Source organism: Apus apus, chromosome 2, assembly GCF_020740795.1.
Source record: "Apus apus isolate bApuApu2 chromosome 2, bApuApu2.pri.cur, whole genome shotgun sequence".
Classification (NCBI taxonomy): domain Eukaryota; kingdom Metazoa; phylum Chordata; class Aves; order Apodiformes; family Apodidae; genus Apus; species Apus apus.
Window position 1 is genome coordinate 128,905,348 of NC_067283.1, and position 24,841 is coordinate 128,930,188.

Below are 24,841 nucleotides of genomic sequence, written 5' to 3' on the forward strand. Positions count from 1 at the left end.
AATTATTTTTTCTTTAAATTTAACTGTTTCTATCACAAGTTCTTATTTCATGGCTTCTAACACATTTGTCAGCTGAATTTTCTAAAGAAAAAAAGCATGCAAAATGTATTAGTAATGGAAAATTTACCTGTTATCTGTATGAGAAGGGAGGAAGAAAAAGCTCTCTACATAGAAATGTGACTTCACCAGATCCGTGTAAAAATGTTAGTGAGATTGAGTTTGAATAAAAAGAACCCAGCTTTGCTGGTTTTGGCCTAATGATTGTCAGGCTACTGCTCTCTGCATCTTTTTTCCCAGTAGGTTTTGTCCAACTCCTTCACACTGGGAAAGGCAACATTTACATTTTATGCCTTCCCACCATAAAATCAAGACCTCTTCAACTGTAGTGTAATTAAAAGTGAAGATTTTCCTTTGATGCAAAGGGTTTTCAGATAGCCAAGAAGTACCTCAACTCAAAAACAGTAGATCAGAGAAAACAATTGTAACGTCAAATTACAAGCCCAGGGCATAATTTGGGCATATCAATTAAAATTTTAGCAACTTGGTCAAATTGAAACTACAGCTGGCTACTCCAGAATATTTATTTTTTGTTACTATAAATTAAATGCTTCTTTTGTTTGTAATATAACTCCAAGATTTTCATATAGCAGTTTTTTGTGGGTTCTTTTCTCATTTGACTGCACTTAGAAGAACCAGAACTCTATAATCCTTCATTTGTAATGTATGATTGCAATGCAAACAAGTTCTATTGAAAACCTCCATATGCCTGAAAAAAACCACAACATTTTAAAAAGCAATTGAAATTAATCTCAGTTATAATTCTGACAAGAAATTTCTGATTACATCAACTACCACAGACACAAAGCTCAGAGAAACTCGTTTCTGGAGGAACTTTTTACTTTGGGAGTTGCAATGGAAACCCGTACCAGCAGATGGCACTGGAGACAGAGCTGTGAGTCTGAAGTGGTCCTCAGAGCATGAGCATAGAGATTTAAGTTTAAAGATTTTATTCAAGTTTTTCCTTAGAGCAAAATGTCATAGCTGAAGGTCACTCCCTCTGACTTGCATTATGAACCCTTGTGATAACCCTTGTGATACTGTGTCTGGTCCATCACTTGTGAGTCACTGGTGCAGTTTCATTATTTCTTTTCCTTTGCTGAAATTTAGGCTGGTTGCAAAAGCAAACTTGGATTTGTCACATTTTCATTGGTTGAAGTGTGCTGTTTGGGAAACAAAGACATTTCCTTTTTAAAGGAAGGTTTTTGATTATGAAGAAGGAAGGGAGATCAGGAAGAAGTATTGCTGGATACACAGTTATTTAACAAAACCACACAAGTATTGGAGGGAGAGATTTAGAGAGTCTTGCTGGGGAACCTGCATAACCAGTTGAAGGCTGGGTTGACTTTCTTGGAGATACTTGCCTGAGATGCTGAGTGTATGTTACTTTTTTGAGCACCCTCAAGCTCAGGTCTTAGCCTGCACTTCATGCAATGTCTGGGTCCTTTGGGCTACTATCTGAGTCTCACACAGAAGCTGCGAGTACTTGCACCTTCAGGGGCTCAGAGAAGATAAGCAAAAGAAACTAAAATGTAGGAAGACATCCCAAGGAAGACACCTCCTTTATCAGAGTAATTATACAGGTAGCAGTGAATTGTAATAGTGTATATACATATAATTAAGATATATGATTAATATATAATTATAACTTAAATAGGCTTTCTTAAAGCAGTTCTCCCTTTTGATCTGAATTGCTGAATACAAAATGCCTTGGGTTGGATTGTTTTAGCAAAATTAAACAAAAGCTTTGATACTTTGCTTCATTCCACCTCCCCCAGAACGTTATCAGTGTCCCTTCCTGTCTCTCTGGCTCATCATCTTCAACAGTTTTCCCTTGCACACATAGTTTCTCTGATGCTCATAGGGTCTCATGCTTAAATTTTAACATCTTAACATCTGATACTTGAGACTACTGTTATGCAGTGCTGAGAGCTGAAAATGCTGAGGGGATTTTGCCCAACAGGCCAAGTGCCACAGCTTTAAAAAGACATCACAGATCAAGTCCAAAAAAAATAACCAATGGTCAATGCTTTTGACTTGGAGGGAAATCACCTTTCTCCCAACTTTTTGTTTGTTTGTTTGTTTTTGTTTTGTTGGTTTGCCTTAGGTTCTTATTAGCACATTCAGAGTACAGATGCCTCATATTCCAGATTTTGAGGCTCACTGGAGTACAAGTAATTGTTAATCTGGGTAGGAAATTATTAATACCTTGGTGATAAATCTCTGTAATGGTCTGTAATCTGTCAATGTAAAGAACTTTAAATTTAAGGAGAGAACATTATCATTTTGGTCATGACTGGATTTTGATTTAGAGTAGTTTAAATTTGCAATCCGTATCTTAATTTCAAATATATTCCTATTTTTCATATAAATGGTGAATCACCTTTTGAATCTTATATCCATTTGAATAAAGGAGTTTGTCCATTCATCCACATTGATCACTTTAAAATCAAAGGTTAAATGGGTTTATTCCACCTATGTTTTTTTAATCTCTTTGTGTAAGTTATCACACAGATAACTTAGACAAAGGATAAGATGGTCCAATTTTAACATAGGTTACCTTGCTGTGTCTTCCAGTTTCTTATAAACTAGGTCCAAGCAATATGTAGAATCAAGTCCGGAAGAGTATTTTGAGCTTTTTTGTTACATAGCATCCAGTTTTTACACTTGTCTGGTATAAGTAACTGTATATAAAAATGAAGACTTTTATTTAGTAAAGTATCCATTTATTTAAAGTACATAACATTTACTGGCAGAGACTTAATACTTTACCTGTTCAGGTGCTTGGTGTTTTTTGTTCATTTTTTAATGATGTCTTTGTAGACAAATTCATACATTTATTTTAAATTGCTGTATTTCTAAATTGAATTATTACTACTGCCAGTACTTCTAGTGAGATGACACATTAAAGCGCAATGACATTTTTGTTTAGGTGGAATGGAGCAATCTCAATGTACAAATAAGGTATGATGACAATGTTTAACTGAGTTTCATTTTTTAAAAATGCTAAAAACCATTAAAAAATTGCTCTAACTTTGCAAAACAAGAACATACATCTGCATTATGAAAGGAACTTTTAAAGCTGTGTTTGTCATTACAAAAATTTAATTTTACTTTCCTTTGCATTTTTTTTAATATTTTTTTTTCTTAGCATGTGATGCTCCATATTTTCCAGTATCTCAAGACAGCTCCTACATCGTGTCTTAAGGGTACATCACTTTATTGCTGCAATTACTAGAGGTACTCCTAAAAGCTTCTTAATTTAAATGTAGACACCCATTTTTCAGCGATTTTCTGAATGGCTGCACATTAGGATATTCTAGTACAGTTAGCTGGGAAATATTGAATCCACTGAAAATTTCAAGAATACTTCCAATAAGTTACTTTACCAAAAGAGAAAAGATAGGGCAGTGAAATGGCATGATTAGTCCTATGTTTAGCCAGAGATACCATTTACAGGTCAAATTTATCCTGCTATTTGAAAGATTAGGCTATTAAGTTCACTGAACTGGAAAATGAAGAATTGTGAGCCAAATGTTCAGTTGATTTAAATTAAAATAATTTTGATTATTTTTCCTAATCGATGCTGAATCACATAGAGCCTCCCACATCATGGGATTCAGTTATCCATTAAAACAGGCAAGTAATATGACAAACTTAAATTTGCAACAGCTGAAAATTTGATTATTTTCTTCATCATGAACCCATTAATAAAAAATACAGCACTCTTTTGCCTTACTCTATGTTTTCTGTATGATAATTTAAAATAAACATAATCCTACATATATATATGTGTGTATAAATATAAAATGTAGGCCCTCTGCTGAAGGAAATGGGTGAGCTAGCTACACAGGACATTGAGAAGGATGAAGTCCTCAATGACTTTTTTGCATCAGCCTTCTCTGGCAAATGCTTCATCACAAAGGCCACAGCAGGTGAAAGCAGGAACTGGTAGAACAAAGCACCTCCCATTGTAGGAGAAGAACAGGTTTGTGACCATCTAAAGAACCTGAAGGTGCTCAAGTCTATGGGACCTGACAGCATTCATCCACAGGTCCTGATGAAAAGCTCAACATGGGCTGCCAGGGTTTGCTTGCAGCCCAGAGAGCCAACTGCATTCTGGGCTGCATCAAAAGAAGTGTGGCCAGCAGGGCCAGGGAGGTGATTCTGCCCCTCTACTCTGCTCTTGTGGGACCTCATCTGGAATACTGCGTACAGTTCTGGTGCCCTCAGCACAGGAAAGACGTGGACGTGTTGGAGGGCATCCAGAAAAGGGCCACAAATATGATGAAAGTGCTGGAGCACCTCTGCTATGAAGACAGGCTGAGAGTGTTGGTGCTGTTCTTCCTGGACAAGAGAAGGCTCCAGGGAGACCTTATAGCAGCCTACGAATACCTGAAAAAGGCCTATAAGAAGTCTGGGAAAGACCTGTTCACAAGGGCGTGTAACAACAGGACAATGGTTTCAAGCTAGAGAAGGGTAGAACTTATAGTCTTCCAGTACTTGAAGGGAGCCTGCAGGAAAGCTGGGGAGGGGCTTTTCATCAGAGAAGATAGTTATAGGACAAGGGGTAATGGTTTTAAACTGGGAGGGGAGGTTTAGGTTAGATATTAGGAAGAAATTCTTCAGTATCAGGGTGGTGAGAAATTGCAATAGGTTGCCCAGGGAGGCTGTTGATACCCCATCCCTGGAGGTGTTTAAGGCCAGGTTGGATGAAGTTTTCTGTGACCTGGTCTAGTGGTAGGGGTCCCTGCTCATAGCAGAGGGGTTGGAACTAGATGATCTGTAAGATCCCTTCCAACCTTAACAATTCTACGATACTAGGTTTTTATTTCCCCTTCCCCAAAGTCAGATATTTGATGTTATTCGGAAGCTATTCTTGTGTTAACATTTGAAAAATAATTTCACTAACATTTCCTAGTCTCTACAAGGGCTGCTCAATCGATCTCTGTCTTGCTTGCCTCTTTAAGAAAGCTAATATTTTAAAAAATAATCACCACATGTTCTGCTGCTGTAAGAACAGCATGGACTTTGTGACACTGTTCTGCAGGGGGAGGAATTAAGTGCAAGAAAATTTATCAAAAATCCACTTGACGAGATTTCTAAATTCCTACACAGGACCCTTCCCTCCACTGTAGTGATTTCCAGCATCTCCCCTCCCCATTTGGTCCCATCTGCTATATTTTGTGTGCTGTTCAAAATAATGAAGAGTATTGAAAAAAGGCCATATGAAACGGAAAAGAAATATTTCAGTCTATTTTGGTTTTCTGGCCTGCAGTACAGCTCGGAAAAAATGTTGTGTTTTCTGCGATAATTTTTATACCACTTAATGATACCTCAGCTTTTCATGTGCTGCATTTTCTGGAAGTCACTGAAAATGTCAATCATCGTTTTCATTGTGTGTGTTTGTAGATGGAATTTGGACCAATCTTATTTTATCAGATGTTTGACATGATCTTGCATTTCTTCTTCTTCTTTGCCTTTTCCCAGCACACAAGAGTGTTTGCCAAACAGAATCAGTCTGCTGGCTTCCTGGGAAAATCAGACAGCGCAATTGTTTTCTTATTTAGTCCTTTGCCAATCTCAAATGAAGCCCTCAAAACCTCAGTGAGAGTGTTAAACCACCAGGAAAAGTGACTGAGACTAAACCCGATGCCAATTATAAAAGCAAAATAAAATTTTCTCCTGCTCATTTTTTCTAGCATTTGATTCCAAGTTCCACAGGAGTTTTATTGTCCAAACTTTATTTTCTTAAATATCTGGGTTATTAAGTGCTGTGTCCCTCCAAAACAAATAATTTTCAGGGCTCAGACGTTAGGCTTGTAATTTATAAAATCAGGTTTGGGATTTATAAAATCTTGGAATTACACGATTCCAGTTTTCATTTGGCAAAAAATAAACTGAATCCTGGCTTGGGTCTGCATTCCAAAAAGTAACAAGTAGGTGGCCTTAAATGAGGGATTTTGAGTCAGTGTAAAATGTGGATTATTCACAGCAGGGTTTTTTCTTAAGTGTAAAAAAATTTGCAAATTAAGGTTTTGTCTGATTTTAATTAGCCTCCCACAAAGTTTAATGTTCCAGTCATACTTCAGAATAAAGTTTCTCATTTTAGCATAATCTAATTATAATTCTCCTTTCAGTAAATCAATGCCCTGAGGGAGGAATGAAAACCTTTTTGAGAAAACTTGTACCTTTTCTTATCTTTACCTTTTAGAAGTGAATGCAGCCAGCACTTATGACCAGTCTCTGCCAGTTTCTGAAGCTGCCTTACTCTTTCAGTAACAGCAGGAGGGAGCTACATGTTCAGTGCAATGTTAGTTAAACTGAATTCTATGGATATTAGTTTTAAAATATTTTGCTATGCTTTTTATATTCTAAAACATGAGCAGGGATTTCAGTCTAGACATAAATGGTGAGTGGTAACAATGCATTTCTCAAATATTTGTCTCTTATTTTGCTGCAGCATCACAAAGGATTTTTCTTATCTGTAATGCCAAACTTCATTTAAAAATATAAGTATGTTTTGTCAAGTCTAGCTGAGTCAAGAAGAGAAATTTTCAAGATTAGAAGTGATCTAGGGACAGATTTTTCAAAAATTAATTTGAATCTCCCTGTGGTTTTAGTATCTTCTCTGAAGATACTACTTCCAGAAGCTGCTGTTCTTTCACTGTCTTAAAATGTTGTACCCTTTCAAGGTGCAACAAAACAGGAAATAGAAACCTTGGCACCCAGATTCCTCAATGCCTATGATTTTAGGCTGGAGTTCAATAAAGAATCTTACATATCTTTTAACTTGAAGAAAAACCAATTAAGTCCACAAGGGGATTAAAATGTTCTTTATCGCCTCTACTGTACTGACATATTTTTTTTCCATTTGTTTTCAGGCCATTGAGAACACACTTCTGGCATCTGGATTTCAGAATGCCATTGAAAAGATTTGTTATGTGCATTTTTAACAGTTAATTCACTGTCTGAGCTGATATTTAGTAGTAAAATCTCAAGGTGAGAAGTACTAGTCTTTTCAAGTTCCTCTTATTTCTTGTGGTTTTGAAACATCCCTAAATAGAGAATGTATTTGATCTGGAAGTACTTTATCATGCAAAAACGTATTTTTTATGCCCTTTATTATTAAGAATGACTCATTTCTTTAAAATGCTGTGTTTCTAGCTATTAGCCAGAATTTTTACAATGCAAAATTTATTTCAAATATTTGATGTCCTTTTCTCAAATGGGTAAGAAACATGTCTAAAGTTTTTAATTGAAAAAGTAGAGCTTGGGTGTTAAAAGCTACATAGTATTGTTGTACTATATTACCAATCTCAATTAATAAAGCTATTTGGGCTTAAAACAAAACCAAATAATTTGTCTTGCTGTAATCATGGAGCAAATATCCTGGGTTTATATATGATACCATTGACACAGAAATTGTCTTTGATTTCATGGTAATCTTTAGAGAAGTTATTGTAGAGCTGGCATATTTTAAAAACTGAACCTATAAATTCAGGTGAGTCAAAATGTATGCAATCCCACCATAAGCATGCAGCTTCATGTAGATCATAGAAAAGGCATTTTCTCCTCACCCATCCACCAATATAATTAAGATATTAAATCAGAAGTATTAATACTTTTAATGCAATCCCTTCTTGTTAGATCTTTCCCCATGGTGCCACCCCACATAGGAACATGCACATGAGCCCTACTCAAAAGTAGTTGTGAAGCTGGAGCCACACTGGTGTTTTGCACAGAGTACAGCCCTGTGATTGGAAGGATGTTGTTGTATATGTGCTAATAGTGTGATATCCTTTAGCGTGGTCAGGTGGTGAATTGATATAATACAGCTTTTTCCATCCTTCCAAAAATCAATCTTCTACTCTTAATCTCCGTTAAAGGCCTTATTCTCCCTCTCAAGCCAGCCATTACACAGATTGATTATGACTAAAATTGTCTCAAGTCCTATACACTGGGAAAGAAAGATCTCATACAACGAGAAAAGAAAGTCTAACATTTTCAGCTTTCTCTTGATTGTTGTTATAAAAGCGTAAGATTGAAATGAAATGTTGAAAGAGCAGTTGTTCATTGCCTGTATTATAAAACATCATCAGTTTGTACTGCTGTGAGTCCTAAAATGACATTTTAAGTGCCTCATTTGTTCACAAGGGGTTCTTTCTCAAGTGCTTCATGTTCTGTTTTGTAGACAAAGTGAGACAAGGTTCACTAGAGTGAAGAACTGAAAATGCATTTTGAACTCCTGTTAATGTTGTTTCAATAAATGTATGAAAACTTTCAAACAGGCTTTCATAGTGCAATGGTGATGAGAGAAAGTGGTTTCTTCTGATGGCTGTGTCTGAAAAACCTGTTTGAGGTGTTCAAGTACTTCTAAGCTTTTAAGTAGAATTAAGGTACATAAATTTGAAGTGTACTGTTGCAATATCCTTGGGTTATGCAAGAATGGATTATGTTCTGAAGGTTTGTCCCATTACATTTAGCATGCTGAAGTGTCTCATCAATGTGATAATTAACAGGAATATGAAAAGAAAAACAGGGCAGCAATGAATTGTCTGTCACTTTAATCAAATTGAAATGGATATAATCTGTTTGCAGAATATGACACAATGGGTGTAATCCCCTTTAAAAACAACTCTATTGAAGTGGAATGATTATATTACTTAGGCAGAATCAAGAGACACAGATGGAAAAAGCTGTCTTAAATCTCTCTTTAAAACTCACTAATATTCAGAACTTTGTCCAGAAATTATACGTATGGAGATTTTTTATTAAAATCACAGCTAAACACTTGCTAGTCTATTAAAAGCTTAAATATTTTTTAATTCAGTGGTGCTGCTTTTGCTCTATGTCTGGTATTTGTCCACCCTATTATATTTGCAGTATCCTAGAAGGTCTACCCACTCTGCACCAACAGAAACTGGTGCTTGCTGCAAGCATCACGACTTTTTTCAGATTTAACAACAGCAAGCAAGGAAAGATTTCTATTGCTTTATGACTGACTTTTTTTCACTAGGATTAAAAATTTACCAAATGGATAAAAATCTTACATTTTGAAATACTAATTCTAGACTCATGACCTAGGCTAATAAATTTCTTAGTGTGCAACTAACAAGCAGGGGTAAAAATTGTTACTGTAAATCTGATACCCATTTTTCTACAATTTTGTATTAAAAGAATATGTCTCCAAATATAGGATTCTGTTTGTACTGTATAAGAAAAATCTGTGAACTGTAGCTTTAGTACATTGTGCAAAACATTAAAGATATAAGGTGAAACACAGGCAAGCTTTTCTAGTAATATTGTTCATAGACTGAATTACAAAGAAATAGTTTAATGATCAGAAAAATGCAGACCGTGTCTTCATACATCATTTGCATTTTGAATTATATGAATGCAAATCCTGAAGAAAATATATTTTTTAATGAAATCTTGGATTATTTTTGAAAGACAAATTGGGACATAAACCTTCTAACACCTTCTAATAGAACAGGTGTGTTTTAGTCCCATACTCAGAGAACTTTGAAGCAGAACATCTCTTAAGACCACCTCGACGGTTTAAAAGGTTTTTAGAAATAACGTCAAAATAACTAAGAAATATTGTTGCTGGATGGTGACAACCTAATTGAAATTAAATAAATAGTGATAAAACCAGCCAAACTAGCAACCAAAGCATGTAGCAGAACAAATTAAAATCTGTCAGGGCCAGACAGAACTTGGCTAAAATCAAATTAAAGATGAGATAGAAAGAATCCAGGAGTTACAAAAAACAAAACAAACCAAAACATTTTATTTTATTTTATTTTTAAAAAAAGGAAAGTAACCAAGAGCAAACTTGTCAAGAACTGAGATAGATTAGGAAAAAAACCTGATCAAGGATAGAAGGAACAAATTTGGATCTTGCAGAGTGTGTAAAGCAAATGAAAGGAGTCAGAATGACATTAGTCTGAGATTGATTTACCATTTTTCCACTTGCCAAAGCAGAAAGGAAGATTTGTTTTTCCACTGTAGAATCTGTCACATAGAATATCTAACTCTCAACCTGAAGTTTAACTGGTTTTTCAGACATTTCAGAGAGGAGCATCTTATTATACTTGGTTCAAAATAATAGCTAAATGTTCCTCAGATGGAGGAACAGAAAGTTTTATTACTGCTGCCAGTCTAAAGGGACCTGTACTTGCTGTGCACAGTACGTATTCTGAAAAAAAGGAAAAGCTGAAACATTAATAACTGCATCATTTGATTTGGAACTGAGAACAGAACAGAATAGGACAAGTTTCACTGAAGGACTGTATGAGACAGTGTCAATAATGAGGAGGAAGTTGGATCTCGGCTCTCCAGAGCCCCTGTCAATCTTGGGACTGGGAAGAATATTGCAGAGCAGCTCTTTGTAAAACCACCATTCTGATTTGTGGAAGGTTTGAATTCTAGCATATTGATGCATTCTAGCTCCTCTGAACCTTGTGGCAGTTACCGAAATGTAATTGAGGACATAGTGCAATTCTGAAGAGTATCCGTAAGTGCCTGAGTTAGCAGATCAGTGTCTGTAGCTGGAAATATCCAGAGCAGGGTTCAATCACAGGTGATCTCATTTGTTCCCACTTGAAGAATCCATGCCAGTGCCAAGAGTAAAATTTTATCTGACTGGATTCCCCCAAAACAGGTTCTGGACATTAGAAACCTGTTGGTGTAAATTCTCACCAGGTCATGCTAGTGTTCCCCTAGCATTCTCCATCAATATTAGTTGGGCTGAGGCACAAAACTAAGACAAAATCGTGGCTAGTGCTTGACCTTATGATGATTTCTATTTTACCTGGACATATGGGATCACTAGTAAGGCTTAGAATAAATTAAAATATTTCATTTTACCCATCTCATAGGGATATTCCTGTGAGATACCTAACATATTCTAAAATCTGTTCTAACCTCCAGACAGAGAAAATTACTTATTCACTATCTTTTTTTTTCTTTTGTGTGTGTGTGTGTGTCAGCATTTCATGGATGTTGTGATTCTAACCTTGTATTTGTAGGAAATGACACTGCAAACTTTGGAAATTCTCAGTCACAAAAAAATACCCAAATGTTTTTCTAATGCTCTTGTAATGGGCTCCTACCTGAGAAAGAATGTGGCAGGCTTTGTTTCATAACTCTGTGATCATATTGCAACATTGGATTAAAAAGAGCTTAGTCTAACAAGGGAGGATTGACAGATTAAAGATAAATGCTAGTATAACAATGAGACAAATGATTTTCTAGAGAAGAAGTTTCATTGAAAAACAGAAAATTGCCTATGGTGAAAGTAGGAACAGTACCTTGGGGGTTTCTCTTGTTATCTAAAACAGAATCTTTTGTAATGAAGTGCCATTATTGTCTGATGGTGCTGAAGAAAAACAAAATGGGTCAGCAGATGTGTAGAAGATAATAGACAAAAAACAACAGAATAGTTTTCTAAAAATCAAACATTTCCAGACAAAATAACTTCTTATATTGTTTGTTTGTTTGTTTGTTTTAAAATTAGTAGATTATGAGACTATTATGAATGCAAAAAAATTATTTTAATGCAGCTTTTGATGAATACTTGAGGTTTTAATGAAATCCTACAAACTCTGCTTCTTCTGTATATGAACTTTGCCCCCTTGGGTAAAGTAAAAACTGGCTGAAGTAAAAGAAGACTATTAAAACGTTCTTTTAGCTTTAGTAAAAGGAAGTACTGCTGATTTAAAAGTGTTATGCTAACTTATTTCTCTTTTATCCACGTAATTTTTTAATCCACACAATCAGCTGTGGATTGTGTACTAAAGAACAGTGGCCTCTGAGGATATTTAAAAATTCTCAGTCATACACCTTATCATTTTCTCTTTCCTTGTAATTCCTTCTTTCATAGTCCTGCAACAGCTAGGATTTTTCCCTCTTCCCCACCTGTGTTTCAGTGGATCTCTTTAAGGGTTCTCCTCCACATGTGTCCATTAACTTGTGCAGTGTCAAGGCCTGAGAGTTCAGGTTAGGACCACTTTGGAACAATGACCATAAATATGAAAAGCCAGCGAATAAAGACAGTTATCAGAGAGAAAGCAAAACATAAACTCTTTGGGCTGTGTTCAGTTGCCCAAATCCTTGTATCAAACCTGGACCAGTACAGATTTGATGGATGGACCACTCGTTGGGTAAGAAACTGGCTGGATAGTCGCACTCAAAGAGTAGTGATCAACGACTCGATGTCCAAAAGGAGATGAGTGACAAGCGATGTTCCCCAAGGGTCGGTACTTGGACCAGTGCTATTTAACATTTTTGTTGGCTACATGGACAGAGGCATTGAGTGCAACCTCATCAAGTTTGCCAACAATAACAAAGTGTGTGGTGAGGCTGACACACTGAAGGGAAGGAATGCCATCCACAGAGACCCTGACAGGCTTGAGAAGTGGGCTTATGCAAACTGCATGAAGTTCAGCAAGGCCAAGTGCAAGGTTCTGCACCTGGGTCAGGCAATCCCAAGCACAAATACAGTCAAGGTGGAAAATGGATTGAAAACAGTCTGGAGGAGGACTTGAGGGTGATGGTGGATGAGAAGCTCAACATGAGCCAGCAATGTGTGTTTGTAACCCAGAAAGCCAACCATGTCCTGAGCTGCATCAAAAGAAGTGTGGCCAGCAGGCCGAGGGAGTCCCCCTTTACTCAGCTTTCATGAGACCCCATCTGGAGTACTTTGTCCAATTCTGGAGCCCCCAATTTAAGAAGGACATGGAGCTCATGGAGGAAGTCCAGAGAAGGGCCACAAAGGTGATCTGAAGGCTGCAGCACCTCTCCTGTGATGACAGGCTGAGAGACTTGGGGCTGTTCAGCCTGGAGAAGAGAAGGCTCTGGGGAGACCTTATAGCAGCCTTCAGTGCATGAATGGGGCCTACAGGAAAGCTGGGGAGTGTTTTTTTGCACGAGCTTGTAGTGAGAGAACAAGAGGTAATGGGTTAAAAATGGAAGAGAATGCCAAGGGAAGTTTTGAAAGCCTTGTTCCTGGAAGTGCTCAAGACTTGGGTTGGGTTGGATGGGGTTCTGAGCAACCTGGTCTAGTGGAAGATGTCCCTGCCTATGCAGAGATGTTGGAAATTGATGACCTTTAAGGTCTCTTCCAACTCAAACCATTTAATGATGATGATGATGATGATGATGAAATATTTGTGTACAGCCATTTTAGATGGATTTGTGTTCAGCAGAGTGCTCCAGAAAGTTTTAAGTTTCATGCAGATCCTGTACCATACTTTCTGGCACTCTGTGGATGTCTCAGATGCCGTTTATCATCAAAGCATTGCTAGACAGTAAAGTTTATGAAGCTGAGTTGAGCGCTTTAATCTACAGGTAACCTTTCAATAAAATTTTCCTTCTTTGGCACTCTCATCAGTCTTAATTACTAGTCCGTTTCAGGACTGCTAGCCAGCTTTGCTGTCTGTTGAAAAGCATTTATGAAATTCTAAGTTACAGTTGTAAACATGAGAAGAACAAATGTTGCTCTTTCTTATTATGCTTGCCACAGCATGTTCAATATTATAGCTGTGTTAGTCAGGTTTGGCCCATATTTTAGGCTCTGTCCTTCTTTCATCATAAAGGGAATAAGTTAGAAAAAACCTGCCTTGACATCAAAATGGCATTTCTTGGTAAAGTGAATTTTATTTATCTAATGTAACACCATATCAAAAAGCATTATTGGCAAATGATTCTTCAATTTTTTACCAATAAAAAGTGTGCACATATGAAGTGCATATTTTAATTTTAATGCATCAATAATTGTATTGAAGAGATGTAATATTTTGTTAGTTGACATCTTGAAAACAACTGTAGTGGAAGCCTTAGAGCGATATTATCTAAGAAGACTCTGGATACATTGAGTAAAGACTGAGAGACAGAACATACTTTAAGCCTCCCACAGCTTCCATTTTTGTCTAAGATCTGCTCATCAAAAATAAAATCAAGGATACAGCCCAGAATAAGTGTTTATTGGTGAGTAATATGTGACATTCAAGTCAATGGTTATATTTGTACAGTATCTGTTTTCCTCTGTTTAGGACACAGTCTGAGAAATTTATTGCACTATTCAAATAAAACCTCCTTATTGGCACCTTTAAGGTGGAGATGAGAGAAAGACAAGAGATGACAGGGGATGTACAGATGAAGAAGTTATTGATTCTTTTACTACCAACAGCAATTAACAAAATTCATTCCAACAGGCTGTTTTAAGATTATATATAAAGTTTTAGAATAATTTAAGGTAGTGTATCTTTGTAGAAACATAGTAAGCACACTGCGATTAGGTGATTTTTCTTTCTGAGACATTCCACACTTTTCTTGTCACCTCACTAAGCTTGCTGTGTTTAACCAATCATAGTCAAGATGCTGATTTTTTTTTTAAAGCTGCAATTGTTTGCCTGTTAATTTTTAAATCCGCTAGTAGAAAACAGTAACACTGAGAAACAAGAGGCTGTGCTCCCCACTCAAAGCTAGCTAGCACATTCAAGTACTTTTTTTTTTGCTTTTTTTGTATGAGCAGATCTAGAATGATTCACCAAAGAGTGTATTTAAATTGTTTTTAGCAACTGCATTTCACTGCTGAAGAAGTAATCAGAATTCCAATTAACACAAAGACAGTGTTTTCAGGGGTCAGTGATTTGAAATAAATTAATTCCTGTCCCATGAAATACCCGTTTAGTTTATATTTTTTATATTATATAGTTACCAAGATATTTGCATAAAAATACATTGTTGTAATAGAATAATTCATAAAAGAACAATGGACAAATATACATGTTGTTGCATGTGGTATGTGTAATTTAATATGGAGAGATAGTAATAAATGTCTAGGTTAAATACAAGGTAAAAATAAATGAAAAATTAGCCATTAATGATATGGAAAAGTAGTTCTGTAGTTAAGACCTAATGTGGGTAGAGAAAAAAGACTGAGGACATCTTACCAAATAAATTCCAGAAGGAAAATTTAAACTGAATAATACAGATGAGAGGCTTCAGGTAGATTTGGGAGAAGAGCAAGAGAAGAGAACAAAGGTTGCTACACAAAGCACCAAATATAAAGGGACATCACAGATCTTCGTAGTCTGAGTCAAATCATAGACTTTATCCTGCTGGAAATCAACTCACAGAAAAAATAAAGCAGGGGGAAATAGCCTTCCTGCATGTAAACTGCTGAAAATAAATAAATAAATGAATAAATTACTTCAATGGATGTAAACTGTGCATGTTGCTTGAGTATATGGCAAGCATGGTCTTTTTATATGGTACAGACATTTTGTCTGCTCCACAGTTAGCTATGAATTAGCCAATTATTTTTTTTTCCCTTGCTGTCACTGTTGATGTGCTTTGCAAATTCCAATCTTTCTGTTGAAATCCATAATAGAGATGGTATTGCTTCAAGTGTGGCATTTTGAGATCACAGTAGTTGAAATACTAAATAAATCTAAAAAATGCATCCCTTGCTTTAATTTTCTTCAGGCTAAAATGTTGATAGAAATTTGAAGCAAATGAAAAGATATGTGGTCAGGTTTTGACAGAGAGAGGAAAAGTAGATGAAAAGAGCCAATATAAAGTTTTCACTTCAGTAGCTAGAGGTGTGCCAATGTGAGGATATGTAAATATTGAACAACTGAAAGGAAAATTACATGATGCACAAAGTGGAAAATGGTTATACTGGAGATATAAACAAAAACCTGTGAGGAAAAAAAAAGATGGGAAAGGTATAATTTTAGTGTAGGCAGTTTAAGAGAGTCTTTTTTTATTATTATTTCTTTTAAATGTTTTTTGTTTTGTTTTATTTTGTTTTGTTTTAAATAAATGAACTTTAAGTCAGTGATTTTAGACAATGGATGCTCCAAACCATTTCTGTCTTTGAAAATAATTGGTTTTTCTTTTCTGAAACAGGAATGATCCAAAGGCCATGTAAGCCAAAGATATTAACTTTAGATTTCTTTGAGCTGTAATCAATATATGCATTTTAAACAGCAATACGACTATTATTATTAGCTTTCAAGATATTTTATTCACTGTACTTACTATTTTTTCATTAATCTATCTCTAATCCACTGACACTTCTGTATTTGTGGTATCTAGGACCAAGATCTCAAAACATTAAGGTCACCTCAAAACATAGATTTTTTAAAACATTAAGAAATAATTTAACACAATTTTACTAAGACAGATTTATTACTGAATGAACTGGAATTTCCACCCCTTTCCAGCTGTATAGCTGCCACTAGCAACTTCTTTCTTGGATGTTGTCATACTTTTCATCTCCTTAAGACAGCAAGAATTTTTTCTCCTTTCCCCTGCTCCCTTTAGGTAGATGTCTGGTTTCTTTGAAATGGTGACAGACATGCGTGTGGAAGTACATACGATGCTGCTACTTTTCTCACCGTGATCTTGTGATTTAGCAGACAAGTGGTCAAGGAAATGGTTATAAAAATGAGCAATCAGTAGAATACTGCTTAAATAAATTTCCCCAAATTCAGACATTGAAAGGTAATGCAGAAGTGAGCATAGCCATGAAAAACAAACAAACAAACAAACACAACATTTTGTATGTTGTTTCCTGAATAACTTATCCTTGAGTGCAGACCTGCAGTCAGCATTTCATTGATCAACGTCAGTTGAGTTTTTTAATTTTAATTTTGCTTGAAAATTTAGCTCAAAATATTTTCATGTTCTCATATGCATAATTCTAAGACCTCCCAAATAAAAAGTAGGTTTTACTAGTTTATGAGGTCATTTATGCAATTTTGGTCATATCAGGGCTTTTTCAAGGAATCTTGGTGTCAGACTATTGAATAGCACATTACCCCACTTGTCTGATTACATGATTCTATATGCTTTCTGGATTTTATTAGCTGTTATCAAATATATTTGAAAACAAATGAAAATAAAGACATTTCATCTCTGAGCTTTGTAACACAGAAAATAGTTAGAGCCAGTAGCATCTCCCCTGGATTTTAGGAGAATGGTATTACCCTGCCTTTCTCTGAGAGATTGCTGGTTACCTTCTGTCAGTGAGCAACTGTCTCACTGCAAAGCAGAAGCACGATCTCATCTCTTTTGTCTGTGTTCAAGGCAATTACTTCCTAAAAAGTGGAATTTCTTCAGAATGACTATGTACAAGAGCAAACGCAGAAACCAAAGATGTAAGTAAATTGTAAAGTTTTTTTACTGTTCTTACAGAGGAGGGAAAATAAATCTCCAGTTTCATTGAAAACCATGCTTTGCCTTACCCTGCTCTGGTTGAATAACAGCAGGAAAGCAGAAACAGTATCCCTTGCCAGTTATCCCACTGTATCTGTATGATAACTGCATGAAGAAGCTTTAAAATAAAAATAAAAACAAATAAAAATAGCTCACTTGTTACTATGGAAACCCTCCGTAATTGATTGCTTTATATTATCAACAAAGAAATAGAAATCAAATAGAAGTTCAGTGCCGAACAGCCTCCTTTATACAGGGCTTAAAGACTGGCTAGCTGTAGCCTTCGACTTGACAGGGTTTACATGCTTTCTGGACTTTTTTATGTGGTTCACCTTAGGGAGACAGAGATGCTATGACGTTCAGGGCAGTTATTTAATTTTCCTTCACCACAACTTTCAGAAGAATCAACTGGTTTGCTTAATCCACATAAACAGAAACTGGGAGGATGGGGAAGGAAGCATGCATGTCTCAGTTGTGTATTTAAGACACTCCAGCCCTGGACTTTCACTGGCTTCTAAATGCATGAGTTTCCAGCCAAGCACCTGTTTGACTTTTTAAATTGCTGTGGCATCAGCCAGTGAAATTTAAGCACAAATCTTGTCTCCTCTTGAACATCATGGAAGGGTGACTAAGGCAAGTAAAAATTAAGTTCTGTGGGTCGTGTAATGAAGTATGTGGTACTGTAAGGAAATCTAGCAAGAAACCAAGTTCTAAATGGAAATTACTGAGGCTGAGAAAAAAGACATTTATCTGAGAAAAATGTCATGTAAGGACTGTATGCTTTCAGGGAGAGAGCAGGAGGGATGGAGTATCAATTCAAAAGAAGATAGGTTTGCACTATTTTTGGACAGGAGCACTGTCATTGTTCAGAGTTCAGGGCATTTATACAGCTGTATCAACAACCTCCGTTTCCTGTCCTAAGAACTTAATCTGTACAGATGTCTTTCAGTTTTTCATGCCCAAAGCAAATGGCCGTGCTACATGTAGAAAGTTTGCAGGTAAAATCACTGCTAAAATCTCTGCAATAGAAATCAATCATCTGCTTCACATTCAAATAAAATAAATTATAGTAAATATTGTTCCCATAGCAGCAGTGAATGAATATTGTTTATATACAGGCAAATTATAATGAATCTAGTTCCTTTTAACATACTAATTACTCTTGTTGTTATTATGTAAACCAGGAGGTCTTACTATAGCCAGATGCATTCTTATGTTCTCTACTGTTCAAGCCTGGTTATGGTGTACAATAAAATTTGTGACTGGGAAGCTAAATTGTTAGATTTTTTTGTTGTAAGGATGTAGTCACTCATGAAAACTGCACAATATGTTTTTAAGAATGATTTATGAAGAGAACCTCCCTTCTTCCCCTTCCCCCTCTACCCCTCCTGACCCTGAGGAAAATAAAACTCAATAAAACTATCCCTGTTATATTAGATACCAATAGTGTATATATGGATGCTTCATTGCTACCTCTTGGCTAATTAGTAACTACAAAAGTCCTAACAGACAAAAAACCAATTTTGAGTATTACTCCTATTCAGATAATTCAAAAGCTTTTTGAAAGATAGATTTCATCTAAGGAATTACTACTCTGAAATACAAGGGACTATGGTAGCAGCTGTGATAAAACTCCAGACAAGTTCTACATTTTCTATCCACTAAATTTAACATGTTTTATTTCAAACCTGAAGGCATTTTTGGTGGCTCTTAATAAACACTAATAAAAGATATTTAGTATATAATTTCCAGGATATGTAGGATAAAGCTTTCATTTTAGATGTCCTCACTACCTTGCAATAAAACACTTGAACCTGTGACATAAAACAAAGTGAGCTTTGTGGCTTTTTCTCATTCATTGAAGTTTTACTTCTGGATTTGGTGCACCCTGAACAGTAATATAAGGATATAATAATATTAGAACATTTTGTGAGTAATTTAAAGCATATTAGATTAGAAAGGAGGATAGAAAAAAATAGAGAAAATATTACTTTTTTCTAACATTAAATATAAGGAATCTCCATTTCCAATTTCTGTCCCAGATACAACACAAAACTTGCTAGAGGAGTAGATGAAAAAAAAAAAAAAAGGTCTACTTACCTGTCTGTACAAATGGGATAAAAGTTCCCTGTATTTTTTTTCAGCTGAAATTCAAAACTAACCTTAATTTTTCAATTTCACTTTGGTTTTGATCCTTGTCAAAGTTGCACTCATACTAACTAGTGAACATGTTTCATTTATTCCATACATGATTATAACTAAAGAAAATTAAAAATAAATGTTACAGTACATTGTGAAACTTGCATCACTAAATAAACAAAATTCAGATTAAGGCTATTTCTCTAAGAGTGTTTGTGTGGACGTAACTACAGAGATACACACAGTTTCCATGCACACACATGTCTGCACGCCCAGATTTATAGCATTCTTTATCCTTAATTCAAGATGTTATCTAGCTGATAGACTGGATTTTCGCTTCATTGCATGGACCTAGTGAGTGAGTAAGGGAAAACTATCATAACAAATGCAACCATAAACATGGAAAAGATGGTAAACATGTGGTAAAGGTTTTTTGAAATAAAAAGTTTTAATCTTAAACTGACCTGTTTGGGGGCTGCAGCTGCTGAGGAGTAAGCCTTGCAGTAGGCTGCAGTGCACGTGTGGGTCTTCTCCACAAAGAGGCAGTCATTCACATCTTCTGGAGATGCCATGCCTACAAGCCTCTTCTCATGAAGCAAGTATCAGGCATACATTTTTCGCTGGGATTGTGCTTGTCGACTTCACTGCTACAGGAATCAAGACAGGCTACTATACTTGAAGAAAATAATGTTGGAAAAATGTACTTACCTATAAACCAAATTTAAGAAATTCACATTATTATTATTTATTCATGGTTAGTGTGGCTTCGCAACTTAAATCAGGAACACCTTGTGGAAGTCTGTGGATGGAAGAATGAAAAGATCATAATGCTTCAATCTAACACTGTAAATTTGACTTGGAAGAAATGCAAGAGGAGAGAGAAGCACTAGCAGCCAGCTTGGAAGGCAGCTGTGTTTTGGGCATGTGTGTGGCAAGAACAGGAGGAGGTGGCAGAGCGATGGATGCCTGGAGTGCAGAGGCTGGTGAGGGACTTCCCTGCTACACAGCTGAACTAAGGGTCAGAAAGTTAAGACAAAGTGGGAAAAAATAAAAAGAAGGAGAGGACTTACCTTCTGCTTTCTTCAGCTTCATTGTTTTGGAGTTTAATGGAATCTTTTATGCACATCAGCACCTGAGGAAAAAAGCAGTTAATTTTTCGTATTAGGAACCGCTGATGAAGTCAACAGCTGTCATAAATGCAGCTATAGATCCTGTCCCTTTGCAAGGGATTAATTCCAAGGCATTGATCCTAAACTCTTTCATGAAAATAAGAAGAACCTGTCAATGTCAAATGACCTTTAACGTATGCTCCACATGCATTAATGACTTCTGTCATGGCTTGGTTACCAGATCTATGTAACATATCTGTTTCCACTGCATATTACAGCTTGCTTAGCAGAAATAATAATTGCTATTTTTTATACTGACATGTTCTTAACAGTGATTGGGGTTTTTTTATGTTTCAACCAGATCTTGTGAAGATTCTGCTTCTTTTAAAACCATCTGACATTTTGTTGCATTACAGGGTTGTAATGAGAGAGCAGACATCATACTTTCTTTTACTCTGGCCATTTGTCTCTCATAGGAGATGTCTCACAACTTTACCTGCAATGGTGAAATGGATTGCCCTCAATCCCCAATATTATTTGTGCAGTCCTAGGTTTCTCTGCATGCAGAGTACTGTAGAAAGTAGCATGTGCATTTATTGAAGAGTTAAGTAAGTGTTAGCAAAATGACAGTAAAATAAATGATTTTTCAACTGTTATGCAGGTAACTGCTGCAATGTAGAATGCATGTGACTGTCACAAAAAGTCAGAATACTCTTGGCTTACACTAGAGTAGTATTTAGAGGTGTGCTGTCCACAGGCATCACCTGTTGTATGTTTTTCGAGTATGTTTTTCTTGCTGGAGAAATAATTTTTTGTACATTGGTAAAATCTGATGAGAAAATATTGGAAATTCCAGTGTGGAGGAGTATTTTGTTCAATCAGCATTCTTTGATCTATTGCATTACTTACTATATTTTCTTCTATTTGTAGTCCCACTTGCCATCTTTTCATTGTGGATTTGCCGTTCTCATCTTCTTTGTTCTCCTTTACTATTAGTGTAATAATTTTCAGCCTTAAAAAACAGAGTTAGCATCTATTGAGTCTTGTTATATTACAGTTTGATCAGCCCATGATTACTTGCATCTTCTTTTTGCCCCTTAGGGCAATAAAGAACCTCCTGTACTGAGGCTGCTGCTGCTCAAAGAAAATAGCAGCCTTTACAGTGTGTGCTAGAAGTTAAAGTGACAGGAAAACCAAATCTCACTGGGGAAAACAACTGTAGTTGCTGACCCAGATACATATAAGAAAACTCTGCCTCTTTCCTTAAAACATCAGAGACCCAGACAGCAAGGGAATATCTTTTCAGCATGTTATAGAGACAGCTTTCTTCATATAAAGCCATCCTAGAATAGCCACAGGATATTCCTGTTGCTGCATACTTTTGAGGAAGTAGAGTTTACCACAACTAAGTGTATCAGTAATAAGGCTGAGCAAGAAGACACTTATGATGTGCAGGAGTACAAATGTCATTGAATATTCACATTGCATGGACAACATCTTTACTAAAAAAAACCCCAAACATTGCTGCTCAACAAGTCAGGGGCTTAGGGGGTAAAAATGGTCTTCTCATAGATTTGCAGGGAATTTATTGTGACTTGAAAAGGCTAGCTTCATTGAAATTCTTCCTTTCCCAATGTTTCTAAACAGTAAAATCTAAGACATATGTCCCTCAGTGAAGCATGCAGGGTAAATAAGTTAGGGTTTTTTTCTTTGACAGACTTCTAAAGCGTACATGATTATTCTACTTCTAGGCTGTACGAGCAACTCAAAAGTCCTTAGAGATATCTGTTTCAAAAAGCATCATTTGAGAGATCAATAGTCTCACCAAAACTCATGCACAGTTAACGTTATGCTCCCCACTGCTCAGAGTGAGTCTGCCTCAGGAAGAAAAGTAGAGTTTTTGTCCCTGTAGAGAAAAAGTTGAGAGGAAATACTAGAAGTGAGGAGGAAAGTTTCATTAATTGAGAACTAACAATCTATTTTGAAAAGGGGAGAGAATGAAATAGCAGAAGTGAGAACACCTGAAATGCAAGTGTGGAACATAAAGAAACCCAGACAGTCATTTTAGTTTTATGGAGGAGAGATTTAGGGCAGCAAAAAGCCTTAATAATAGCTTTGGCTTCATTTAAAATGCTATAGTCTTAATGTTGGGAGATCCTTCCTTATGTTGCATAAGTTGGTAGAATAGTGGATAATATCCGATGATTCAACAAAAAGAATAATTGGAAAGATAAGGAGTTTTCATAAAAAATCATCAGCTATTGTTAAGGATCATTAAAAAATAATTATTAAAAATATGAACACATGCAAATCATGTAATTCAGATTATGTGATTTGTAGTGTATTAGAGGAATTAACAAATGGATGTACTACACTGTTGAAAGTTTTTATTTGGAAGGTCATTGAAAACTAAGAAGGTATCATTTCGAAAAAGAGGAAGAAGACTGTTTCATGCATGCAGTTCTATTAGGTGGACTTGCACATGAATGCTACTTGAATTTTCACACTTTAAATATTTGTGTGGCCACCATGAAATCTGATTTCTTTCTTCCTTTTCATAAAAATATGGTATTGTGCATTTTCACATCTCTTCTCTACCTGTGTCTGAATATATATGCACCTTATCATGTTAGCTCAGAATGCTTTGTAGAATTCACTTTTCAAAACATTTTATTAGCCAAAAATGCTATTATTAATATTGGAGAACATATTTAAACTTGAATTTCAAGCCTAATTCTTGTGAATGTACTGTACTTATCCAAACAAAAGAGATAGAATTACTATATTTTACATGGTCTATACATTCTGGCAGCTAAAAGGTCCAACTTGAAGCATGTACAATATCTTCAAATAATTTAATGTCAGAAGGAGTTGTAGGTATACAAACAGAAATGTAGTTAAATATGGGGGAAAAAAAGAAAAATTATACATAAAACTGGCTTAAAATTTTTGCAGAGATTTACATTTCCCTTTTGCAACATTCTTCCTGCCAGGAATTTATAACTCAGTAACATGATGAACAAGGGCTGTATGTTGAGAATTTAAAATTAAAGGGAAGTGGCTTATATCTATATTTATATCTATATCTAATATCTATATCTATATATTTCCATTGTAACTAATTTCTGACTCATTTAAAGCAGTTTAAAAATGAAGATATTCTCTGCATGGCTAGGCAGTGCATATCACATGTAGCTGATCTATGCTACCCATGCCTGTCTGCAGAAGTTAGGACATGCATTAGAGAACAGAAGGGAAAAAACGCCCACTGACAATTTGCCAATCTCTAATGAAAGTCAGTTCTAGCAGGCAGCTTTTTAACAGCATTTTGTATTTGAATGTCTCCTACAGATATTCCTTCTGGTTTGTTGATTACTTTTAAATGAATCTAATGCTTTAGTCATGCAATGCCTAAATCAATGGCAAAATTCATATTGTCAGAAATAGCGTTAAAACAAGGATATATTGCTTACAAAAAAAGTGACAACTATGTTGGCCTACACACTGGAAAGCAAGCATGTAACATGCCCTAGGAGCCATTCCTTTGAGATTTAACTCAGATTTTAAGGGAACATCTTACAAGGGCATGCCCATTCCTTCTGTTTCTTTGACTGCTTGGTTGGAGCATCTGTTGAAACTGCTATGAAAGTGTCCTATTTACAACTATTTGCTGTAGTGATTTGTTGAGAAAAATTAATACATCTACTGGTGCTACACACAAGCTACCACACAGTCACTCAGCATTACTGTTTTTGAGTTATTAGAGACTTAGATGTTGGACCATCAAAGTGTAATTTAGTCTCTCAAGTAATCTGATTTTCCCACCTCTGACTTGTTAAAAAGTCCAGGATCTACTATGTATGTAAACAATCTTCCAGGTTATTATTGTTTTTATATGTAGATATACACACTAACGCATCTTTTAAACTCATTTCTGAAGTCATTTTTCCACAGGAGCTAGGTCTGGTAAGCACTTGATGGTCCTGTCCATCTACATACTCACGTTTTCCTCTGTGGAGAGTAGGGTACAGGAATGGGCAAGAGTGAGGATGTCAATGCAGCTCTCCCCAGCAGGGAGCTGGGATATTGGCAAGAGGCAGAAACATCTTGTGCTCAAAATCACACCTGGATCCTTTAAGTAGAGGCCATGTAAGTATCTTATTGTGGATAGCAAGAGAAGACAAGTTGCATTTACATAGTTGACAGACAACTTGTTTCATAGGAAAAAAAATAATTACTGAAATAACACACTAGAAGACACAATATCTTAGTCAGTTCTTCTTGGGAAATTATGTAGTCAGGCC

At 35.9% G+C, this 24,841-nt stretch overlaps 1 protein-coding gene across 8 annotated transcripts in view; it reads left to right on the top strand.

The window, feature by feature from the left end:
* The window catches only part of RALYL (RALY RNA binding protein like), a 404,897-nt gene that overhangs the window by 277,978 nt on the left and 102,078 nt on the right, over nucleotides 1-24,841 (top strand). Inside the window, exon 1 of one of the 8 annotated variants that reach the window (XM_051609900.1) lies at nucleotides 17,099-17,231. The exons of the other annotated variants lie outside the window; for them this stretch is intronic. Within the exon in view, the coding sequence (XP_051465860.1) occupies nucleotides 17,195-17,231 (37 nt within the window). The 5' untranslated portion in view covers nucleotides 17,099-17,194. Of the gene's footprint in view, nucleotides 1-17,098; nucleotides 17,232-24,841 lie in introns of those variants that run through there. 8 annotated transcript variants of the gene reach the window in all.